General features: G+C 42.0%; 1 protein-coding gene across 3 annotated transcripts in view; it reads right to left on the reverse strand.

Moving 5' to 3' along the window:
- Nucleotides 1–19,566, reverse strand: part of ASTN2 (astrotactin 2) — an 852,746-nt gene that overhangs the window by 300,345 nt on the left and 532,835 nt on the right. For all 3 annotated transcript variants that reach the window (XM_012768786.3, XM_012768785.2, XM_012768780.2), the window contains one exon: nt 14,630–14,818. In XM_012768786.3, the coding sequence (XP_012624240.1) occupies nt 14,630–14,818 (189 nt within the window). The remainder of the gene's footprint in view (nt 1–14,629; nt 14,819–19,566) is intronic.

Here is a 19,566-nt window from a genome sequence, read left to right on the forward strand (position 1 = left end):
TCAAGTACGGACTTCAGTTACCAATATTAAATAATAATGTGTCAATATTGGTTCATTAATTATAACGAATGTACCATACTAACATAAGGGGACACCAGGAGAAACTGGGTGCAGGGTACATAGGAACTCTGTGTGCTATCTTTGTAATCTACGTATAAATCTAAAACTGTCTAAAATTAAAAATATATATATTATTTAAAAAATAATCCTATCTGAATCTGGAGTACAGTATGCTAAGTGAAATAAGGCAGGCACAGAAAGACAAATACTGCATGATCTCACTTATATATGGAATCTAAGAAGTCAGACTCAGAGTAGAATGGAGGTTATGACAGACAGGGGCTAGAGGGGGTGAGCAGTGGGGGGAAGTGAGGAAAAGGGAGATGTTGGTCAAAGGGTACCAAGTTTTCATTAGACAAGAGGAGTAAGTTGTAGTGACCTATTGCTCAGCATGATGATCAGTTTTCATGTTAATATATATATTTTGCATATTTCCAAATTGCTAAAAAATGGAGTTTTTAACTGTCCTCACCACAAGAAATGGTATCGGAGGTGATGAATATATTAATCAGTTTGATTTAATCATTCCACAATATATACATATACCAAAATATCACATTATTTTCCATAAATATATGCAATTAGTATTTTTGATTAAAAAAAAAAATCCTACCCAAGTGGGGTATAGAAAAGACCATCCAAGTGTCAGAAAGACCCAGGTAAGCAAGCCTCTGACACTAGCTGTGTGATGACAGGCAAGTCATCAGATCTCTTTGAGTCCCAGTTTCCTCATTTATAAAAGGACACTTGCAAATCCACTAACATTATGCATTCTCAGTGGTGGCGGAAATTGTTCCTCAGTGGGCAAAATCATCTTAGACATGGCAATGGCTTGTGGCTGTCCAATGCTTTAACCCTACTCCACAAAACTGTATCCCTTAGTATTAATTTCCCTCATTAGGGAGAAGCCAACCTCAATTATTTTTTTTTCCATTAGCAGGGAGTGATAAGGAAAAGAAAAAAGTTAAGAAGCACAGATTTAGATAATATCAAAAAGAAAGACATATATTCTTTTTCCCTTTGTACCAACCTTAGACTCTGAGACTCGTTCAGCTTGAATCTCCAGAAACTAGTACCTAACAAGCACTCGATGTATTCTTATTGGTTGGATCACAAGGCTGAAGAAGAATTTAATTGCAATTTAGTTTAATTCTCATGCTATGTTTCCACCTCCTTTGCAAACACGGAATGCCGGCATGGCCTCTAGACTTGCTTATTCCCAGTGACTGAATCCTCACTAACTCCTAAGAAATAGTTAAGGAATTAACAGAAACTTAGAGGGGTATCCTTTGGAGTCACTTTAGTTCTCTGAACTATAGCATGATGAGTAAGACCAATTCTTTTAATGTCTTTCTCTCGCCCTACTCTACAAAGCATCCGAAAGAAACTGAAGCAGCTTCAAGGTCACAGGGAACTCACAGGAGAATGGAGAACTTGACTCAGGGGTTACGTTTTTTCAAAGTCATCAGGTCTACACTGAATTAACCAGCCCTGGGCTACCCAAATGCCTGCAGCTTTGACTCTGGGCTTGTGCCTGTTAATTAACTGCCCACTTAATGGGCTCCCTCTGAGGATCTTACACAACATAAAAATAAAAGCTCATTTTGGATTCTTAAAAGCCACCTTTGAGGTGTTCCACTAGATTATCATTAATAGTAATTATTCAGTGGTAATGTCACATAAAACCCCAGCCACTGCCCTTGCAGCTTTCTGTATTAATTCACGTCCAATAAACTGTCATCATATCTTTCATTAGGATTGTTACTAAATACATTTCTATTCAGGGCATCTCCCTGAAATGAAAATATTTTCCTAAAAAAATAATTTCCTTGATACACTTGCGTAGGCTTACTAATGTGAGCTTAGAATAGACTTAATTTTTCATTGCTCTGGAAGGCACACAAAGAAAGTAATGCTGGTGAATTTGCATCTCATGATTTCAAGTGTGACAGGACGCACACTACAACACAGCATTTCGGAGGAAAAGTGGTATTTCACAGGTTCTTGGATTCGTGTTAGGCACACGTCGTTAATATTCCCACATCTTTACAAGGCATTTTAACCTGACTTTTCTCATCACTTCCCCCTCCTCCCCATAATTCTCCTGTGAGGCAGGTACTATCTTGTTCCCTGATTTAACAGAGAGCAAACTGAGGCTCAGAAAGGTGATTAGACAGTGCAAGGGCTTATAGGGAGCAAGGGTCCCCTTACTTTGGTGCTTACATAACCTTTCAAGGTTGAACGCCCACCCTCTGCCTGGCTTACTCACCACCGCAGTCCTATGCACCCCCCCTCCTTCTTATCACCCACCTTGATGTTCATGTCTGCAAACCCTTTGTGCTTTCACCTGCCTGGGACACTCCCTCACATAGCTAACTGTTACTCTATCAGACAGGTCTCAGCCAGCGCCTCTTCCAGGAAGTCTTCCTAGCTGCTCACCCATACCAAGGTGGGGCCAGGTCCCTCCACTGTGTGCCCTTAGCCCCCTCTCCTTCCTGCCATCATGACCCAGAGTGAAGTGCAACATGCACCTGTTCAGTGGTCTACCTGCATATGCTTAGGGACCTTGACTGCCTTCCTCATCTTTTCATCTCCAGAGCTTTATGTAGCCGGGTACATAACAGGTATTCAATAAAATCTTGCTAACTAACAAATGAGAACATGTATCCAGGCCAGGGACTCGAACCTCTGACCTCAAATGCAGTCCTTTGACATCATAATGAACACATTAACTGCAATCAGAGTTGTATTTCACTCACAATAGTTTTGACCCCGGGCCCGTGTGAAGCATATATAAAATCTTACTTGTTGATGTCCTTATTGTTACAATTAATGTTGACAATTCAATTCTAAAAACATGGATTAAATGAATAGGAGTCAATAAATTTCGTTTTTCTATTTATGTTTACCTTTAAATTACACTCAACGTTTTTATTCTATTTTTGTAATAAAACACTGTGGCTCCAAGGAAAAGTTTCTGTTTTTTTTTTTGTGGGACAATCAATGTGTTAATAAAATAACAATAACAAATGAGAAAGAAAGAAAGAAAGAAACAAAGAAAGAAAGAAAGAAAGAAAGAAAGAAAGAAAGAAAGAAAGAAAGAAAGAAAGAAAGAAAGACCGACCAGCCTGAGCAAGAGTGAGACCCTCTCTCTACTAAAAATAGAAAGAAATTAATTGGCCATCTAAAAATATATAGAAAAAAATTAGCCAGGCATGGTGGCGCATGCCTGTAGTCCCAGCTACTTGGGAGGCTGAGGCAGGAGGATTGCTTGAGCCCAGGAGTTTGAGGTTGCTGTGAGCTAGGCTGATGCCACGGCACTCTAGCCTGGGCAACCGAGTGAGACTCAGTCTCAAAAAATAAAAAAAAATAACAAATGACTTCTGAAGTGTGATTTCTTCCCAGAGTAAGACACCTATGCTGCCTTAGCATAATGTAGATATAGTAAAATTTCAGCGCCGTGGACTCCATTAATTAAGGATGTATAATGCTTGGCCAGGGGCTGGACTGGCTCATACCTTTGGAGTGTTTGTTTATAAAAGAGATTGCTAAGCACATTAGCAGAGTAAACAAGATCCTGGGGAAAATGGCAGAAGACACTTAAGAGAACAAACTGCCTGGAGTCACATTGGAAGCACCCATTATGAACAAACAATCACTGTGCTAATTACAATTGCTCTGCTAATTACAATTATTGTGCTAATTACAATCTATCCTTATCTGTTCTGTAGGTTCCCTATGGACTTTTCCTTCTAAGCCCTTAGACCAGCCTGAGTTACTGCCTGCATTTCAGTGTAATGAAATTACGCTTCTTCTTTAAAAATTGTCTCTGCTTCAGATGTCTCCGTGATTCAGATAAACTTCCCTCTCCTAGAAAAAGAACATAGTCAGGGATTTGGAAGCCAGAAAATTAGAAACAAAACCAAAAGACGGGGCAGGGAGGTGCCGCGAAGAGAAGTGAAATCGACCTTGTTGCTTTTGTTGTTTTAGCACCTTTTGCAGACTACAGACACATTTTTAGGTTAGTTAGAGAACATTGAAAATATGCTATGAACAATTTGTTTTCTTCAAAAAAGGACCATGTTTGGTGTATTCAGGGATGTGGACGTTGAGAATGAAACTTTAAAAAAAAAAAATTAAAGCAGCTATTTTTCTTTCTTCTCATACCATAAATGGGAGAAAGATTGGAGAGGCCTTGTTTAAAACTGGATTGCAATTCCCTGCCCCCCCTAAAATAAATAAATAAAAGGCGTCTTTCACTAGATCTTAATTTTACTACTTACTTTCTGTCCCCAGTTAAACTAATGAGTGTTGATGGTATGAAATTTTTGTCTCAGTGCTTAAGAATAATATAGCTTCACCCACGCCAGGGTCCCCTCCCAGATGGACTTCTCGATCGTTTTCCAGGAGTTTGTCTTCAATCTTTGGTCTGAACCAGACACAGCCCAGTTCTCTGCTGGTTTGTAGCTTGCTGCTGCGTCCGGTGATGGCTGACCCTGCAGTGTGGGTCCTGAACCCTCGCCACAGGACTCTGGAGTCAGAAGCCTCCCTTGCGTAAGTGCCTCACCCCGTTGGCAGGGATCTATCTCTGAGCGTCCCCATGCCCATCTGTGAGCAGGGCGGACGGACACAGATTAACCTGTGCTCCCTTATGCACTAGGGGACCCGCTGGATTGCAGGACACCTGCGCTGGCTGTTGCAAGACTGAAACACTCTCTGCACTTGGTCACTCTGGAGAGGATCACAGGACGGGGACTTCTTTGGGATTTCACGGAGATCTAGGGCCACTGGCTTTGGGACTTGGTTCCTGCTTTCCAACAGGCAAATGGAGGAACGACAATCCTTCTCCATTCTCACGCATAAGCTAGGCAGCCGTGGTTCCCGTTCCTGTTCAGTGTGACACTTTGCTATTCAAAGCTGGTCCTCAGACCCAGCAGCTCATTTGAAATGCAAGGTCTCAGGTCTTATTACCTGTGACCTACCGAAGCGGAACCTGTATCTTAGCAGGATCCCTCGGTGACTTGTATGCACATTAGGGTTTGAGAAGCACTGGTATAATTCCTGTGTACTGAATTCTGGCTATAAGAAAATCTCTACCCTTACACAGTGTTTTCAGGTATAATAATGAGGATGAGCTATTGTTTGCCTTCCTTCTCTTAGAGGATTATATGGTTGGAGACCATATGCATGTGTCTGTTCATACACGTTATCTAGAGTTTGTGGAGTGCTTAAGAGGGCAGGCCTTGAGTCCCAGCTCCATCACTGATGGGCAGTGTGACCCTGGATACCACCCTTCACCTCTCCGGGCCTCAGTTTCCTCATGTAGAAAGTACGAGAGTCAACCTGCTCTGTCCACATGTGTCATGGGAGAACTATCTGCCTATGCCCTGGGAAGACAGGTGTTGATAAGAATAGAAAAAATAGTTTTACAATATCAATTATGCTTAAGGTATTGGGAAATGGACCAGAGGATGTGATGTGATAATGGGGGAAGGACATCGGGAAAGGTAAGAGTGAGCATGACTGATCGGCAGCCCAGCAAGGCTTCCTGGTTAAGCTTCATTCCATTGGGATAAATCTCTCCCATCAGTCAAGTGCCACTTCTATGCTGATCGTTACATATTTTTAATATCACTCCAGAGGTTGGAGATTAGCACACCACTAGAATGGCTGGATCTGGGCTCAGCCCCATTACCAAATTCCACACAGTAAATATAAATTTAAATGTTTACTAAATATCTAATCCCGCATCTAAATCCCACGTTGCTAATGAGGTGCATTTCACTGTAGACCATTCAGACAGAAATAAAAGGGGGACCCTATTAGACACAGGAGACAGAACATGTCAGAGAGATTGTGTTTTTCTAAGGCTGGGGTCCCACCCTGCTAACTGAACTGCCCACTTCCCTCAGACCCCAGAGGATGAAGGGCTGAGCTTCTGTCTCTGTCCTAAGAATTTCACAAAAAGCACCAGGTTCACCAAATGTGTGATGCTTAGAAGAAGTTGAGAGGATGATCCTGGTTCCAGTTCAGAGATGGGTTTTGGGCAATGCAACCCCAGAAAATCTTTATCTGCTGTATGGCTTCTGGCATTGGGGGAAAGGCATGCCATTGAAGTCAGAGAAAACAATGTTTATCAAGAACCCACTGTGTGCTAAGACCTTTGCTTATTAGCCTGTTAAATCCTTACCATAGCCCTTTGAGGATATTTTGAGGCAAAACTCTACTTTACAGTTGAAGAACTTGGAGTCCATAGATGTTAAGAGGTTTTTCCATAGCCACATAGCTAGGAAATGGCAGACATGGGATTTGGACCCATTAGCTTTGCATGGCAACATCCAGCACCCTGTGTTGGGTCCCAGCCAGGAACAGAATGAGGCTCCTGCAGAATTATGCACATGGCGGTGACCTTTGCCTAAAGCTCCTCCTTAGTTATGGATTTGGCAGCTCCCTGTGGCACCTGGATCCTTCCTATGCTAAGAACAGATAAAAAACAGGTGCCAAGTTCATTTAACCATCACATCAGGGGCAAGCATTGTTTCTCTTATTCTTAATTTAGGGATGGGGGAAATTGATGCTTAATTAAATAATGTGCCTTCAGTCACATAGTTGACAAATGACAAGATGGGACTCTGAGTCCAGAGAATGGCCTCTTAGACACTAGGCCATTGTTATCCCCAAATTGTCAGATCATGTGAACCACCTGGAAATACTGGTTAAAATTCACTTGTCCAGGCCCTTTACCTGGGAAAAAAATGGTAGGTCTTGGTGTCATCCCATGTAATTCTTAGGATCGTGTAAGTAGGGAAGACTTCATTAAGCTCCTAGACATGGGGGTTGAGTAGAAAAAATGATGTAATTTAGGTCAAAAGCCCTAAGCCTTTGTCTGAGATTTGCACCAACCTTCTTGATTTATAGAAGACACGACAGATATCAGAGAAGAATGGGCAAGGGTGATGCAGCAGGAAATGACAGAACACTATCCGAAACACATAGAAGTATAGAGTAGAATGGGGTTTGCCAGGGACTGGGTAGAGGGGGGAAGTGGGAAGGTGATAGTTAAAGGGTTCAGAGTTTAGTTTTCTAGATAAGTAAGTTCTGGAGATCTACTATACCGCCTAGTGCCTACAGCTAACAGTACTGTACTGTACACTTAAAATGTGCTAAGAGGGTAGATGTCATGTTAAATGTTCTTATCACACACACAAAAAATAACAAATAATGGGATGGGGGAAAACTTTGGGAGGTAATGGATGTATCCATGGCCTTGATGGTATTTATTTGAAGGCCTTGATGGGCTTCACTGGTATATACTTACCCCAAACTAATCAATTCATATATTAATACATATAGATACATTAAATACATACACCTTTTTAGTAGGTCAATCCTACCTAAATAATGTGGTTTAAAAGAAAAGGAAATCAGGTCCTATGGTACACCTGACATTGGCCTTGATTCCTAACAGAAGATGTTAAGAACCGTTGGAAAAACAGAGTCAGAAGAGAGAAGAGATGTTTCTGCAGCCAGCTGAGAAGTCAGAACGCCACGGAGAATCACCCCTTGGATCCTCCCATCCAGCCTCCAGCTGCTCTTCTCAGTCCACTCCCAAGCTCTCGCCAGAGATCCCCAGAGAAGGTAGCAAACTGCCACTCCCAAGTGTCAGGCTGAGGATTCTGCAACGAGCTGGACTATTATGGAATATTACTCCACAGAGAGGTTGGGAATGGCCTTGGAAATCAGAAGACAATGCCTCTTTTTAATTAATAATCTCTCCACTACCAGCCTCTGTTGCTTTCTCTGGTTGCAATGAGACCATGTATTGCTACAAAGCACCCAGGCCTGAGATACAGAAACACAGCTTCCTTGGCCTGGTTCTGCCATTAATTCTCCATGGGATAGTTGCATTGGTGTTCCTGTACAGCATCAGGGTTGGAGCTATGTCTCCAAGCCTTCAGAGTGGATTGAGTGCAGACCAATAGACTGGATGGGGCTGGGGGGGGGGGGGCTGGCTTATTTAGTTATATGATTTATTAGTTACATGATTTTAGGCAATTTACTTAAACATGGAGCTTTAGGTAGTCCACCTACAAAATGGGAGAGTTTGTACAAACCATTCTCCAAGGCTCTTCCAGCTATAAAATCTAGGGTTCTTTGGTAAGAGAATGAAGGAAATAGACAAGATAATAGAAGGCCATATTATAGTTCTCAGGAGTGGCAATGTGCAGTGGGAGAATGCTGACTCCTAAATGGGCTTTGGTGATAGACCCAGATGCTACAACTTCTTTAGCTGTTTGCCTGTTAGGCTAGTTAGCCTAACCACTCTGTGTCAGTGCAGTAGGTGGCATTGATGTTCCACACCCAAGTTCTGCTTCTCAGTGGCAGAATTGCATAGCTCTGCCCCACCCCTCGAGCTGGCCAGAGGCCTTGATTTGGCCAGTGAAATGTAAGCAGAACGTCACTGTTGGGAGGAAATGATGATCGCCAAGTGCGTTTTCCACTGTAACAGTGTTCACAGCAGCACAAAAAGATGATTCTGTCAGTGCAGATTCCCAAATACCAGAATGGCTGGGGCCTCTGCCGTTCTGTGAGCGTGCTGGGGTGTGATCAACACACAAACACTTTTGTGTCAAGCCACTGAGGTTTTGAAGTTGTTTGTTCCCAAGGCACAAATGCATTCTGATGGGCACATTCATTTCCTTTTTTTTTTTTTTTTTTTGTAAAGCCAAGTTGTTAACGGCCCTTTTGCAATACATACAGAAAGGTCGAATCACTAAACACATAAAGCATATGGTACAGGATTAGACACTTAAAAAATGCACACAGAGTTAAAGAGGGAAAAAGGGAAAGAGGAGGTAGGGAGGGAAGGGGAGAATCCGGAAGCAGCATGCACAACTGACATTCACCCAGAAAGGCACTAGAACCCCCCCCCCCCCAGCTAGAATAGCTTTGGAGTCTACTTCATAAGAACTGACTCAGTATTCTCAGCTGGGGAACAAGTGGGTGCCACTAACGAAAACCAGCTTTTCTCAAAACCTGAAAGAGAGCCCTTCTGTCTCACCAGGCGTGGGTTGTGGGTGCTGAATTCCGAAATCCCACATCTTACCCAAAACTACCCTCTTATGCTACACAATATGCGCATCCGATAAGCAGACCAGATTGAAAAGTGCCTTTCTAGTAAATCTCTCACGAGCTCCTCACGCTCTTTGTAGGTCATTTTTGAAGGCCAATCAGCAACTGTCTGCTGCTGGCAGAACCGCCTTATTTTTTATTTATTTATTTTTTTAAATTTCAGGATATTTTTGATGAGGCTTTTTGTAACATCTGCCATCGTAACTTGCTCAGCCCCCATTCCCAAGCAACTTCTCCTTACTGCCGTTTCTGAGATTCCAGGCTCAATAAGAGTTCTTGACCGATGTTTATCTAAATCCCTGCAATCTATAACCAAAGTTGACCTTTCTTCCTTACAGGAATAATGCAGGATGGATGAGGATGGTGGGAAGTAAAACAAACAAACAAATAAACATTGAACACCACCAACCTCGGGCGAGTTTATGTCACTCCGACAATCTGCCAGTTCTCACGCTGACCAAGAGCTATGGGAAAGGGACTCTGATAGTGACCTTGCACAGGTCATTAAGACCAAAACTGTGCACCAAAAGGGATTAGAAGCAGCACAGGGTCTGCGGGCAGTTTGGATGTGAAATCATTAGCTCTGCACATTTCCATAGAACTTGACATTGTGCCAAAGGCTCTTATGTCCATTCATGTCCATTTGAACCTGATTCCTAGTCCGGGGTTCACTCCCAGCATTCTTTTAAAACAAACCTCATTCCTCCCTGGGAATAAATTATATTTTACTTTCATGCAAACTCCATGTCATTCTTTCTCTATTACTTCAATTCTCCCATTTTTCACACCTTCCCTGCTCCTCCACCTTTCCCCATGTATTTCCTTATCTCTTTAGTTCTGTTCACTGCTCTACGTCTCTCTTATTCTTTCTGTGCTTGCTCTTCCCTTCTTCTGTGACTCAGAGTCTTCTTTCCTGGAGGCACTTTTGTCTCTCTCTGAATGGCCTTGCTTTGTCTCTTTGCTTCTCCTGTCACTTGCACCCTGTCTCTACCTTTCCATGTGAGTCTTAGTGTGAACCATGCTTGACCTTTGCACATGGCGCATAACCCTTGGAAAGGTCGAGGGTCCTAAATACCTCCACATGCTCGTCCCCCAGACAAGACTGCAACTGCTTGCAGCGACCTAAAGAGGTGGCCTCCCATGGGTGGCCTTTGTCCAAGATCCCTCTTGAGTTAAGACTTTGGCACCCCCCCTACCCCATGGTACTTGGGTCCCCCTTCTGTGTTGAGAGCAGGGATGGAACATGTGGTTCTCCTCACCACATGCTAATATGGGATGTGAAGAAGATGCATACATCTCTTATTGCAGAACAAGAAACCAGCGGAGCACCGGTTTAGGAGTCAGACGCTCAAACTTGCAGTCTGAGAGGAGTTCCAAATCACTGTGAACACTGAGAAAGTTGTATCCTTTCCTGAGCCTCAGTTTCTCCATCTGTTAATCTCCAAGCATCTGTCTAGGTCACAGACTTTAAGTTTTTAAGCTTTTTGTGAAGCAGAAATCCAGGTTGCTCTTTCAGAGATTTAAGAGAGGAAATGAAGATGCAGACCTCTCATGTCAGCAGTTGCTAGGGGTTGAGGGTGACCTGGGCAGAGGCAGGAGGCGGCGGCGGACCAAGCAGAGTGACAGCTGTCACACGGGAGACTCCAGCGGGGAGAGGTGCTGATATCCCAGGCCAGACGGTTGTCAGGAAACAAGGCATATGGAGAGGTGGCTGGTGGCAGTGCCTGCTGGCTACTCCCTAGTGCCCGACCAGAGGTTACTTGGAGGAGGGAGGGAAGGAAGTAGGAGGAAGCGACAAATGACAACTGCCTTTGATGCTGAAAAACGGTCAGGCTTTCTGGAACTTGGAGGACAAAGGAACTTCCAGCCTGCTCCAGCCTCCTCCCTGTCTAGAACTCAGGAAGGGAGACTTGAAAAAGATAAATTTAGACTCATTAGAAGTGGCTTGCCTTCCCACAGTGGGGAGTCCACTGGCTTAGCATGGCTCCAAGAGGTGGCACAATCTGGGGATAAAAATAATTGCACAAAAAGTTTAGCTGAAGCCAAGGATGAGAGAGTTTAAATGGAATGGATTGTCCTAATAGAGTAGTAGTCTGGGGAGTTCCCTAAATCTTGAGGCTGTGATCAAAAGAGAAAAGCCTGGTATGTTCACTACACTCCCCTCCGTGAGCAAATCAGAGCATGCCCAGGCCCTGGCTATTCAGAGATGATCCAAGGTTGACAGGTTGGGAACAAGGAACAGAGTGTTTGAGGCAGAATGATGACTTCGGATGGGGCTAAAAGTCTGTCTGGGACTGGGTCTCCCCAGGCCAGCCTTCAGGGTGCCACGCTCTGTCTTACTGACCCATCTGTTGGCAGTGGAAAGACCAGCATCCCACATGATCAGGAGACCTGAACACATGGGCCATCCCTGAAATGACCTGCTTTAGAACCAAGTCCTGTCCATGCAAAAGGAGAATCCAGGATGTCATGAAGTCCGTGCAAGGATCCAGCATCTCTTTACCCATGCGCATCCTCCTCGTGGACCAAGCTAATCTTCCCACAGGAGGATGGGAACTGGCACCCGGCATCTCTTACACAAGCTAGCCACTCTGCGAGTCGCGGTGAGAAGTCAGACTGCATAAACCACACAGTGTGCCTATCACGGCTGCTAGCATCTGAGAAAACACCCTGTTTTAAAGGTGAGGCAGTGAGATTATGCTGATCATGGGTGGGGCTATGATTTGAAGCCAGGTGTATCTGGAGGTCTGCTGACTCCCACTACTGCTTATCCATATGCCTGGGCCTTTGCAGGTTCCTTCCCGAACAGGAAAACTGCCCTCATAGCTTTTATCCCTCCCAGGAGGCACCATTCTCTGCTATCACTTCAAACTCCAGTTCACAAGACTTGTCCTCTGAGAAGCGCTTTATTTTTCCTTCTAATTCTTTTCAAAAGGCTTCACATGGGAACTCTATGGAAACCACTGGCATCCTTTGGAACACTGCTTTGCAAATTAAAATTTTCCTGTCTTTTTTCCAACTGTGTGTGTCATCTTGTAAGCTTTTAAATTCTTTCCTTCCTCGAAGATTGTTTTTTTCTTTTGGATTCCAAGCAGCATTATTCTATTCATCATCATGCTCAAGACAGTTTCATAGACGATTAAAATTACAGCAAACTAGTATTGCAGAATCTCAGCATTGAGCAGCAGTTTATCCAGACTGTCCTTAAATTTCCCTGGGAGCTTTCCCAACAAAGTAGCATTCAGCCTCTGCTCGAGCATCTGATTTGTGGAAATCAGATCTCCAGATACACCTGGCTTCAAACTCCCTTTATTGGGAATCAGAGGCTCTCATTTTGCCAATGAATCACCGTGCAGCAGCCCTGTCACTTTTAGCACACTTGGACCCTCTCTCAACCTCACCCTTCTCTTGCGACTGCTCACTGCTCACTGTCTTGGCTACATCTCCCACTGCTCTCGCCTTACTGCCCACTCAGTTCAACCACACAGGACCCCTTCAAGCCTTGAAACCAACCACATTCTTTTCCTTCTTAGAACATTCATCTCTCCTTGAAACCTTTTCAATGCTCACTCCTACTCATCTTCCAGGTATTAGCTAAATAATGCTGCATTTGGAAAGCAGACTCCAAAAAGCCTTTCTATTGCTGTCTAATCCAAGAGCTGCAGCCCACTACCACTCTGCTCCAACTAGATTAGATACCACTGTTAATTGCTTTCCTGGAACCCCATATTCACCTTCACTAAGTAAACACATAAGATCTGGCCCCCAACTATACCTACATGTCAGAGGGTCTAGGGCTATTTTTATCTCATTTTCCATTTTATCCCCAATAAACAGCATGGTACCTAGGACACAGAAGGTGCTCAACAAGCATGTGATGACCAGAGGATGAAAGGTTTTTGAGGATTCACACCTCCCTCTCGTTTTCTAAAATGGGAGGTCAGGGAGTATGCTGAATTGAAAGACAAAAGCAAGGCTTTAGAGTCCACCAGACTTGCACCTGATTCCTGGCTCCACCTCTCACTAGATGATGAGCTTGAGAAAGTCACTTGACTTCTCTGGTATCGACTTTTCAATTGTAAAATGAAGCCATGATGCCTTGAGGGTTCTAATAAAGAAGTTAAATGGCAATATCCTGTCTCTCTCACTTCCTAGAAGGGGGCCTTTGGAAAGTTACTTTAGATTTCTGTCTCTCTTCTGTATAAAGAAGACATAATAGCTGCCGTCTCACAGGGCCATGGCAAGGATTATGGAAGTTAATAAATGAAAAGAATCTTAGAACACCCTTGGTCGTTATGATTATTATATTATTATTACTCGTAGTAGTAAAGAGCTTGAAAAAGAGTAATTCTTAATAAATGGCAACCATTTTATTATCACTCCGACTATAATTATCACTACCATTAATAAGAGAATGGGATGGAGAAAATGATGACTATAATGTTTCTTACTAGTTCTGACCTTTATTACTATGACTTCCAATGATAAAGAGAACCTTACATTGTGATAATATCCTATACCTTTTTCATGTAAGACTGTCTAAAAATATAGCTTTCCTTTTTATTTTTTTTTTAGAGAATGCTTTCGTATACATAGAGCAAGACTTCTCACTCTACTGTTTTATAGATCTTCAGATTATGAAGCACGAATAAGTTCCACCCAAAGTCTCTCTTTTCTAAGCACAATAGCTCCACTTGCTTCAACTATCCAAGGACCTTTCACCATGAGCCTGCATGTCTAATCTTCATAGAGTCTGGCCAACCTACTCACCATTCTGTTCCCTCTCATTTGATGAGTGTTCAGTCTTATCTTTTAATTTCTCATGGTATTCCTGTATCCATTAATGGGGAAAGAGGTCTTTGGCATATTGTTAAGAAAAAGAAAAGCAATTTCTCAACGATTTTGCTGAGATTTTTTGGGAGGCGGTGGTGTATGCACTGTGTATGTAGATAGATAAATAGGGATAAAGGAAGAGAGAGAAAGAGAGGTATTTTAAAAATAGTTGAGGAAAATGTTAAGTCTGGGTATTTCTGGGTGATGCAATTTTTATATTCTACTATATTAAATGTCTTCCTTTTTAAACTGCCTGAATAGCATACAGGATACTTATTTTTCAATAGACTGAAAAATGAATTAATTTTTTTTTTCAAAATGCCATTAACTGTACTTACAGGATGATTTAAGATTGAATTTAAAATATGTGGATGGAGTTAGGAAAATGGAAAGGTAGGACAGATACATGCTAGGTCCATGCAAAAGGAACTTTAAGGAATTAATTTTGCTGATTTCTAACACTCCTTGGGTGGGCGCCTGTGAGCTTAAGGGGAAGCTGGCCAGTATGACAGGTCTCTGTTCCACTGTCCCCAAGGCTTCCTCCCTCTGCCTAGATGGTGGGTCAGTGATTCAGACCGATAAAGTATAAGTGTCTGCCCCATACCTAAAGGTCATCTGGAAGACCTGGCCTTGGTTCACATGCTGGGTCCGGTTGTTGTAACCATGCAGCATCTCTCCAAAGAGGGTGTCGTTGAATTTGGAGTCAGGTTTGAGGCACTTGGGGCCCTCACAGACATCTGAGAGCATCAGGCAGGATTTCCCATCAGGAGCCAGCTTGTACTCCTCCACACAACTGCAAGTGAAACAGAACTGAGAGTTAGCTCTGCATGCTGGATGCCCCCATTAGGGCTGACCTAAAAATCAAGGTCTCCTTTGCCTGCAAAACAGGTCAGAGTTTAGGAACAGAGACAGCTATTCTGGCTGGAATCTATCTAGGGCACAGGTGTCTAGAGAGAAGCACATTAATCCTGCAAATTGGTGAATTCAAAGAAAGTCGTTTGTGACATTTTGGAGGAGTCAAGGGGACACCAGCATGCACATCCACACACAAAGCAAATTTGAAAACTGTTTTCCATGAACACACAGACTTGAAAAAGCATGACAGACCAAATCACGGGGAATTACCAACCAGTTTCTCAAACTAGAATCTATTCCCAGTGTATCTGTCAACCAAGGCTGAAGACTAGCAAAAAGAAGGTTTTTATCACTCTTGGAGCTTAGAGGTGAACCTTCCAGTACTATGGACAGCACACAAAGCTTCTGTTCAATTAGCAATATTAGCAGCCTCTGTTCCTCTCTAACCATCCATTCCTGAAGGTCAGAAGGGCCCTTGAGATGCCACTGAGGCAGGGATGGGCTCCTCTATGGACCAAATGGACATCTGGATGAGGTGCAGAGATAATATTTGCAATTTGGGGATGTTTGCAGTGGGAAAAGGATCTCTTAGAGAGGCATGGCTGGGTGGGGACACAGGGATGTGGCAGGGTGGAAAGAAGAGTAGTGATCTCAGCCCCTGAAAAATCATTCCCAAAACTGGAATTCTTTTGAGTATCTACCTTTTCACAGTCCTGTGCCAGGCGCTGGGGGTAGGGTGCACATAAATAAATAAGGCAGACAAAAAAGAAAGTGCTTTACACACAAATACAATAAGGAGCCAAGAAATAAAGCATGTCACACTGTAAGTAGTAAAGTTGGCATTCAAATTCAGGTCTGTTTAGCAACAAATTATCTTTTTCTACTTTTGCCTCATCCAAATCCAGTGGTTTCTATTTGCATGATATGACTCTGGTTGGGTTGTGCCAGTTTGAGGCAGTACAGAGCAGGCAGTCTCTTATTTGCCCTTCCGTCAAAGGGTGGAAGGGAGATCCACTGACTCTGATTGCAAAGGGACTCATGTGAGAAGGCAGAGGCTCTGTAATGTGGTTTGGGAAGAAAATGTACCCAGATTTTAGGAACCAGTAGCTGATGCTAGCGACATACAGCTCAACTGAAGGCAGGAAGAAGACAAGCAGAGCTGAAAACTTGACCCAAGCCCACTCTAGGGAGAAGCCAGGAATGCCTCATGCATGAAGTGAGCTGTCACTCTTTCCTTGCTTCCCCCTAACCTCTGGTGGAGGTTACTGCACTGATGGACTCATTTTCTTTCATGTATTCATGCGTTCCTGCCCAAGGTGCAGTGGCAAGTCTCTTGGAAGGAGGTACTGTCCTGGTTTATGCCTTGGTAAAGTCTATCCCCTTCTTTTTGCATCTGTTAAATGTAAATAACTTCCTCTTAACACAGTTATAGCACAGATGAAGTGAGAGTATAGGCAAATGCATAGCACATGGTAAGTGCATGATAAAATCTAGTTCCATCCATTTATCCCAGGAGGCTCCCAGCAAACATGGATAAATGGTTTTACTGGGTACAATGGGAAGAATTCTCTCTCTCTCTCTTTCTTTCTTTCTTTCTTTCTTTCTTTCTTTCTTTCTTTCTTTCTTTCTTTCTTTCTTTCTTTCTTTCTTTCTTTCTTTCTCTCTTTCTCTCTCTCTCTCTCTCTCTCTCTCTCTCTCTTTCTTTTCTTTCTTTTCTTTCTTTTTTCTTTCTTTCTTTCTTTCTTTCTTTCTTTCTTTCTTTCTTTCTTTCTTTCTTTCTTTCTTTCTTTCTTTCTTCTCTCTCTCTCTCTCTTTTCTCTCTCTCTCTCCCTCCCTCCCTCCCCCTCTCTCTCCATGCACCCATGTCCCTCTGCACCTGTGAATAAATACATTATTGTAGATGAGTAAACATTATCAGTCTATAGAGTAAAATGTTGAAGTTCTTCATTTTCCACACCACACCTCTGGTCCCACAGGTCATCACTGTTAACTGTTATGTATTCTTCTATGTTTTTTCAATGCATTTAAATACATATAATACACACACATACACACACATATATATTATAAAACATAATAAACTCAGAAACAGAATTATACTATACATTGTTATGAGACATACATTTGTACCTCATGCTATTTCTTGGGGATCTTTTTAAATCAGTGCACATCTAGATCTATCTTTTTTTAATGGCTATTCAGCATTGTACAGTGAAAACGTACCATAATGCATTTAACTAATTTTTATTGATGGGCACTTTGGCTGTTTATAGCTGTTCGTTATTACAAACAGTGCCACAATGAATATCTTTGCACATATATCATTATGTATATGTGTGTGTTTCTATAAAACATATTCCTAGAAGATGGATTGCTCGGTCAACATTTTATGAATTTTAAAATTTTGACAGATCTATTAAATGGTTGTATGTAGAGGCCCTATCAGTTTACAACTCTCTCACTGATGAGTGAGAAACCCCATTTTTTCACATCATTCACGTTCATTATTGTCAATCTAGGATGGGAAAAAATAACTCATTTTTGTTTGGATTTGCATTTCCCTGATTACTGGTAAAGTTCAGCATCCTTTCATGTTCTGGTCATTTGTGTTTCTCCTACAGACTGTCCATTCATGTGCTTTGACCCATTCTTCTAGGGTGGTAATTTGTCTCTTTCTTTTTATTCATTTGTATGAGGTCTGCATATTTTCTGGGTAGTTATCCCACAGCTTCCATATATATTGAAATTATCTTCCAGTCTGTGCTTGTATTTTAATCTTGCTTCTGATGTCTTATAACCTCCCTATTCTGGTCCTTGCCTGCATCTGAATTTTGTGCAGTGTTTAGAAAGCCCCAATATGATCAAATATATTTCTGTATATTATTCTAGTATTTTTATAGATTTTTTTCATCTTTGGCTATTCAATATGCATGGAATTTATTTTTATATAGAGTGAGAGTGGTTATTTTAACTTAACTATTTTTAAAATGGGTAACCAATTACCTGCAGTGTCCATCCTTTCACCAAATAATTTGAAATGCCATATTATCATATATTAAATCCCTATATGTCCCATGCATACATGGTTGAGGTTTTCCCTATTTCATTATCTGTACATTCCTGCAATAATTCCACACTATTTTAATTACTACAGCTTTATAGCATATTTTAGATATAGTAGTAAAGTTAGTCTCCCTCCCTTCATGAACACTGACTTTCCATTTTAAAATTTCCTGACTGTTCTTCTCTACTTTTCCTTTTAGAGGAATTTTAGAATTGGCTTGTCAAATTCCATGTAAAACCCTAGTAGAATTTTGAGTGGCATTGTTTTGAATTTGTAGACTAATTTGGAGGAAACCTAAACATTTTTCTTTTCATTTAATGAATATATACTGAGAGTCAACTGTGTGCTGGGAACAGCTCACAACTGTGGCAAAGAACACATCTTGCATTGACCACACTGTGTCCTCTTCCTGGACACACACTGTAGACTGCAGTCTACATGTCTGAGCCTTTCTTGCAGTTGGGCTGAAGGGACCATGTAACTGGATTCTGAACAATTGCATCTGCACTGATAAGATATAAGTCACTGCCAGACTTAGCTTTTTAAAAACAGCCTGTGATTCTCTTTTCCTTAGGTCTGGCAAGCTTGGATACCATACCGTGTGTTTCAGGTGCATATTATGGGATGGAGGAGGACTGCCTTAATCACAATGGACCTTGCATGAATAAGAAATTAACTTTTGTGTGCAAGCTTCTGGCTTGGTGGGGAGGGGGGCTTCATTTGTTATAGCAACAAAACTTATCTTATCCTGACTGATACAGCATCTTTATAGTTTGGAATCTTCTAATTCAGAGATATAATTTATATCTCCATGTTATCAAGGGTTCTTTTAAAAAATTCCCTGAAGTTTTTGAATTTTTGTCATGAGAGTCTTGTACATGTCTTGTGGAGCTTATTCATGAGCATTGATGTGAGACAGTACACTGTAGAGGTTGCAGGTTTGTGTTTTGGATCCAGACGAACAGAGTCCAAATCCCGATTCTGCCACTTAGCAGTGTGACCTTGCACAAGATGTTTAACTTCTCTGTCCTTCTTTTGCTTATCTATAGAGAAGATCTCATGTTATAGAGCTACCGTGAGGATTAAACGAATATGTTTGGACTACAGTGTGCCCTTGTAGAGTGGTAACTTCTACTCTTACAGATTTTCATACTTTAAGAATGAGATCGGTTCTTCATTTATGTTTTCTCTTATATTTTCTACTTAGTTATTGCTGACTTTAGAGAGGCTATCCCTGATTTTTTTAAGTTGATTTTGCAATCTACCATTATAAGGAACACATCAATTCTGGGCCAGGCATGGTGGCTCACACCTGTACACTCGGCATGTGCCTGAGGTCAGGGTATGAAGTTACAGTGAGCTGTGGTCTCCCCACTGCACTCCAGCCCGGGTGACAGAGCAAGACTCTGCCTCTAAAAAAATAGCTCATCAATTCTAACATGTCTACCAGCTTCTTTTAGATGAATGGGCACATATTTACCCACTCTGGGTATTAGGATTATGAAATACAATCTTAAAATTGTCCTTTTCATTCACACTGAACAGGTGTCTAAAAAACAAAACTGTCCCTTTCATTTCTTTCTCTGGATCTGTTTATAGAAGGTTCAGGTTATCTATTCCTT

Source organism: Microcebus murinus, chromosome 12 (assembly GCF_040939455.1).
Source record: "Microcebus murinus isolate Inina chromosome 12, M.murinus_Inina_mat1.0, whole genome shotgun sequence".
NCBI lineage: Eukaryota > Metazoa > Chordata > Mammalia > Primates > Cheirogaleidae > Microcebus > Microcebus murinus.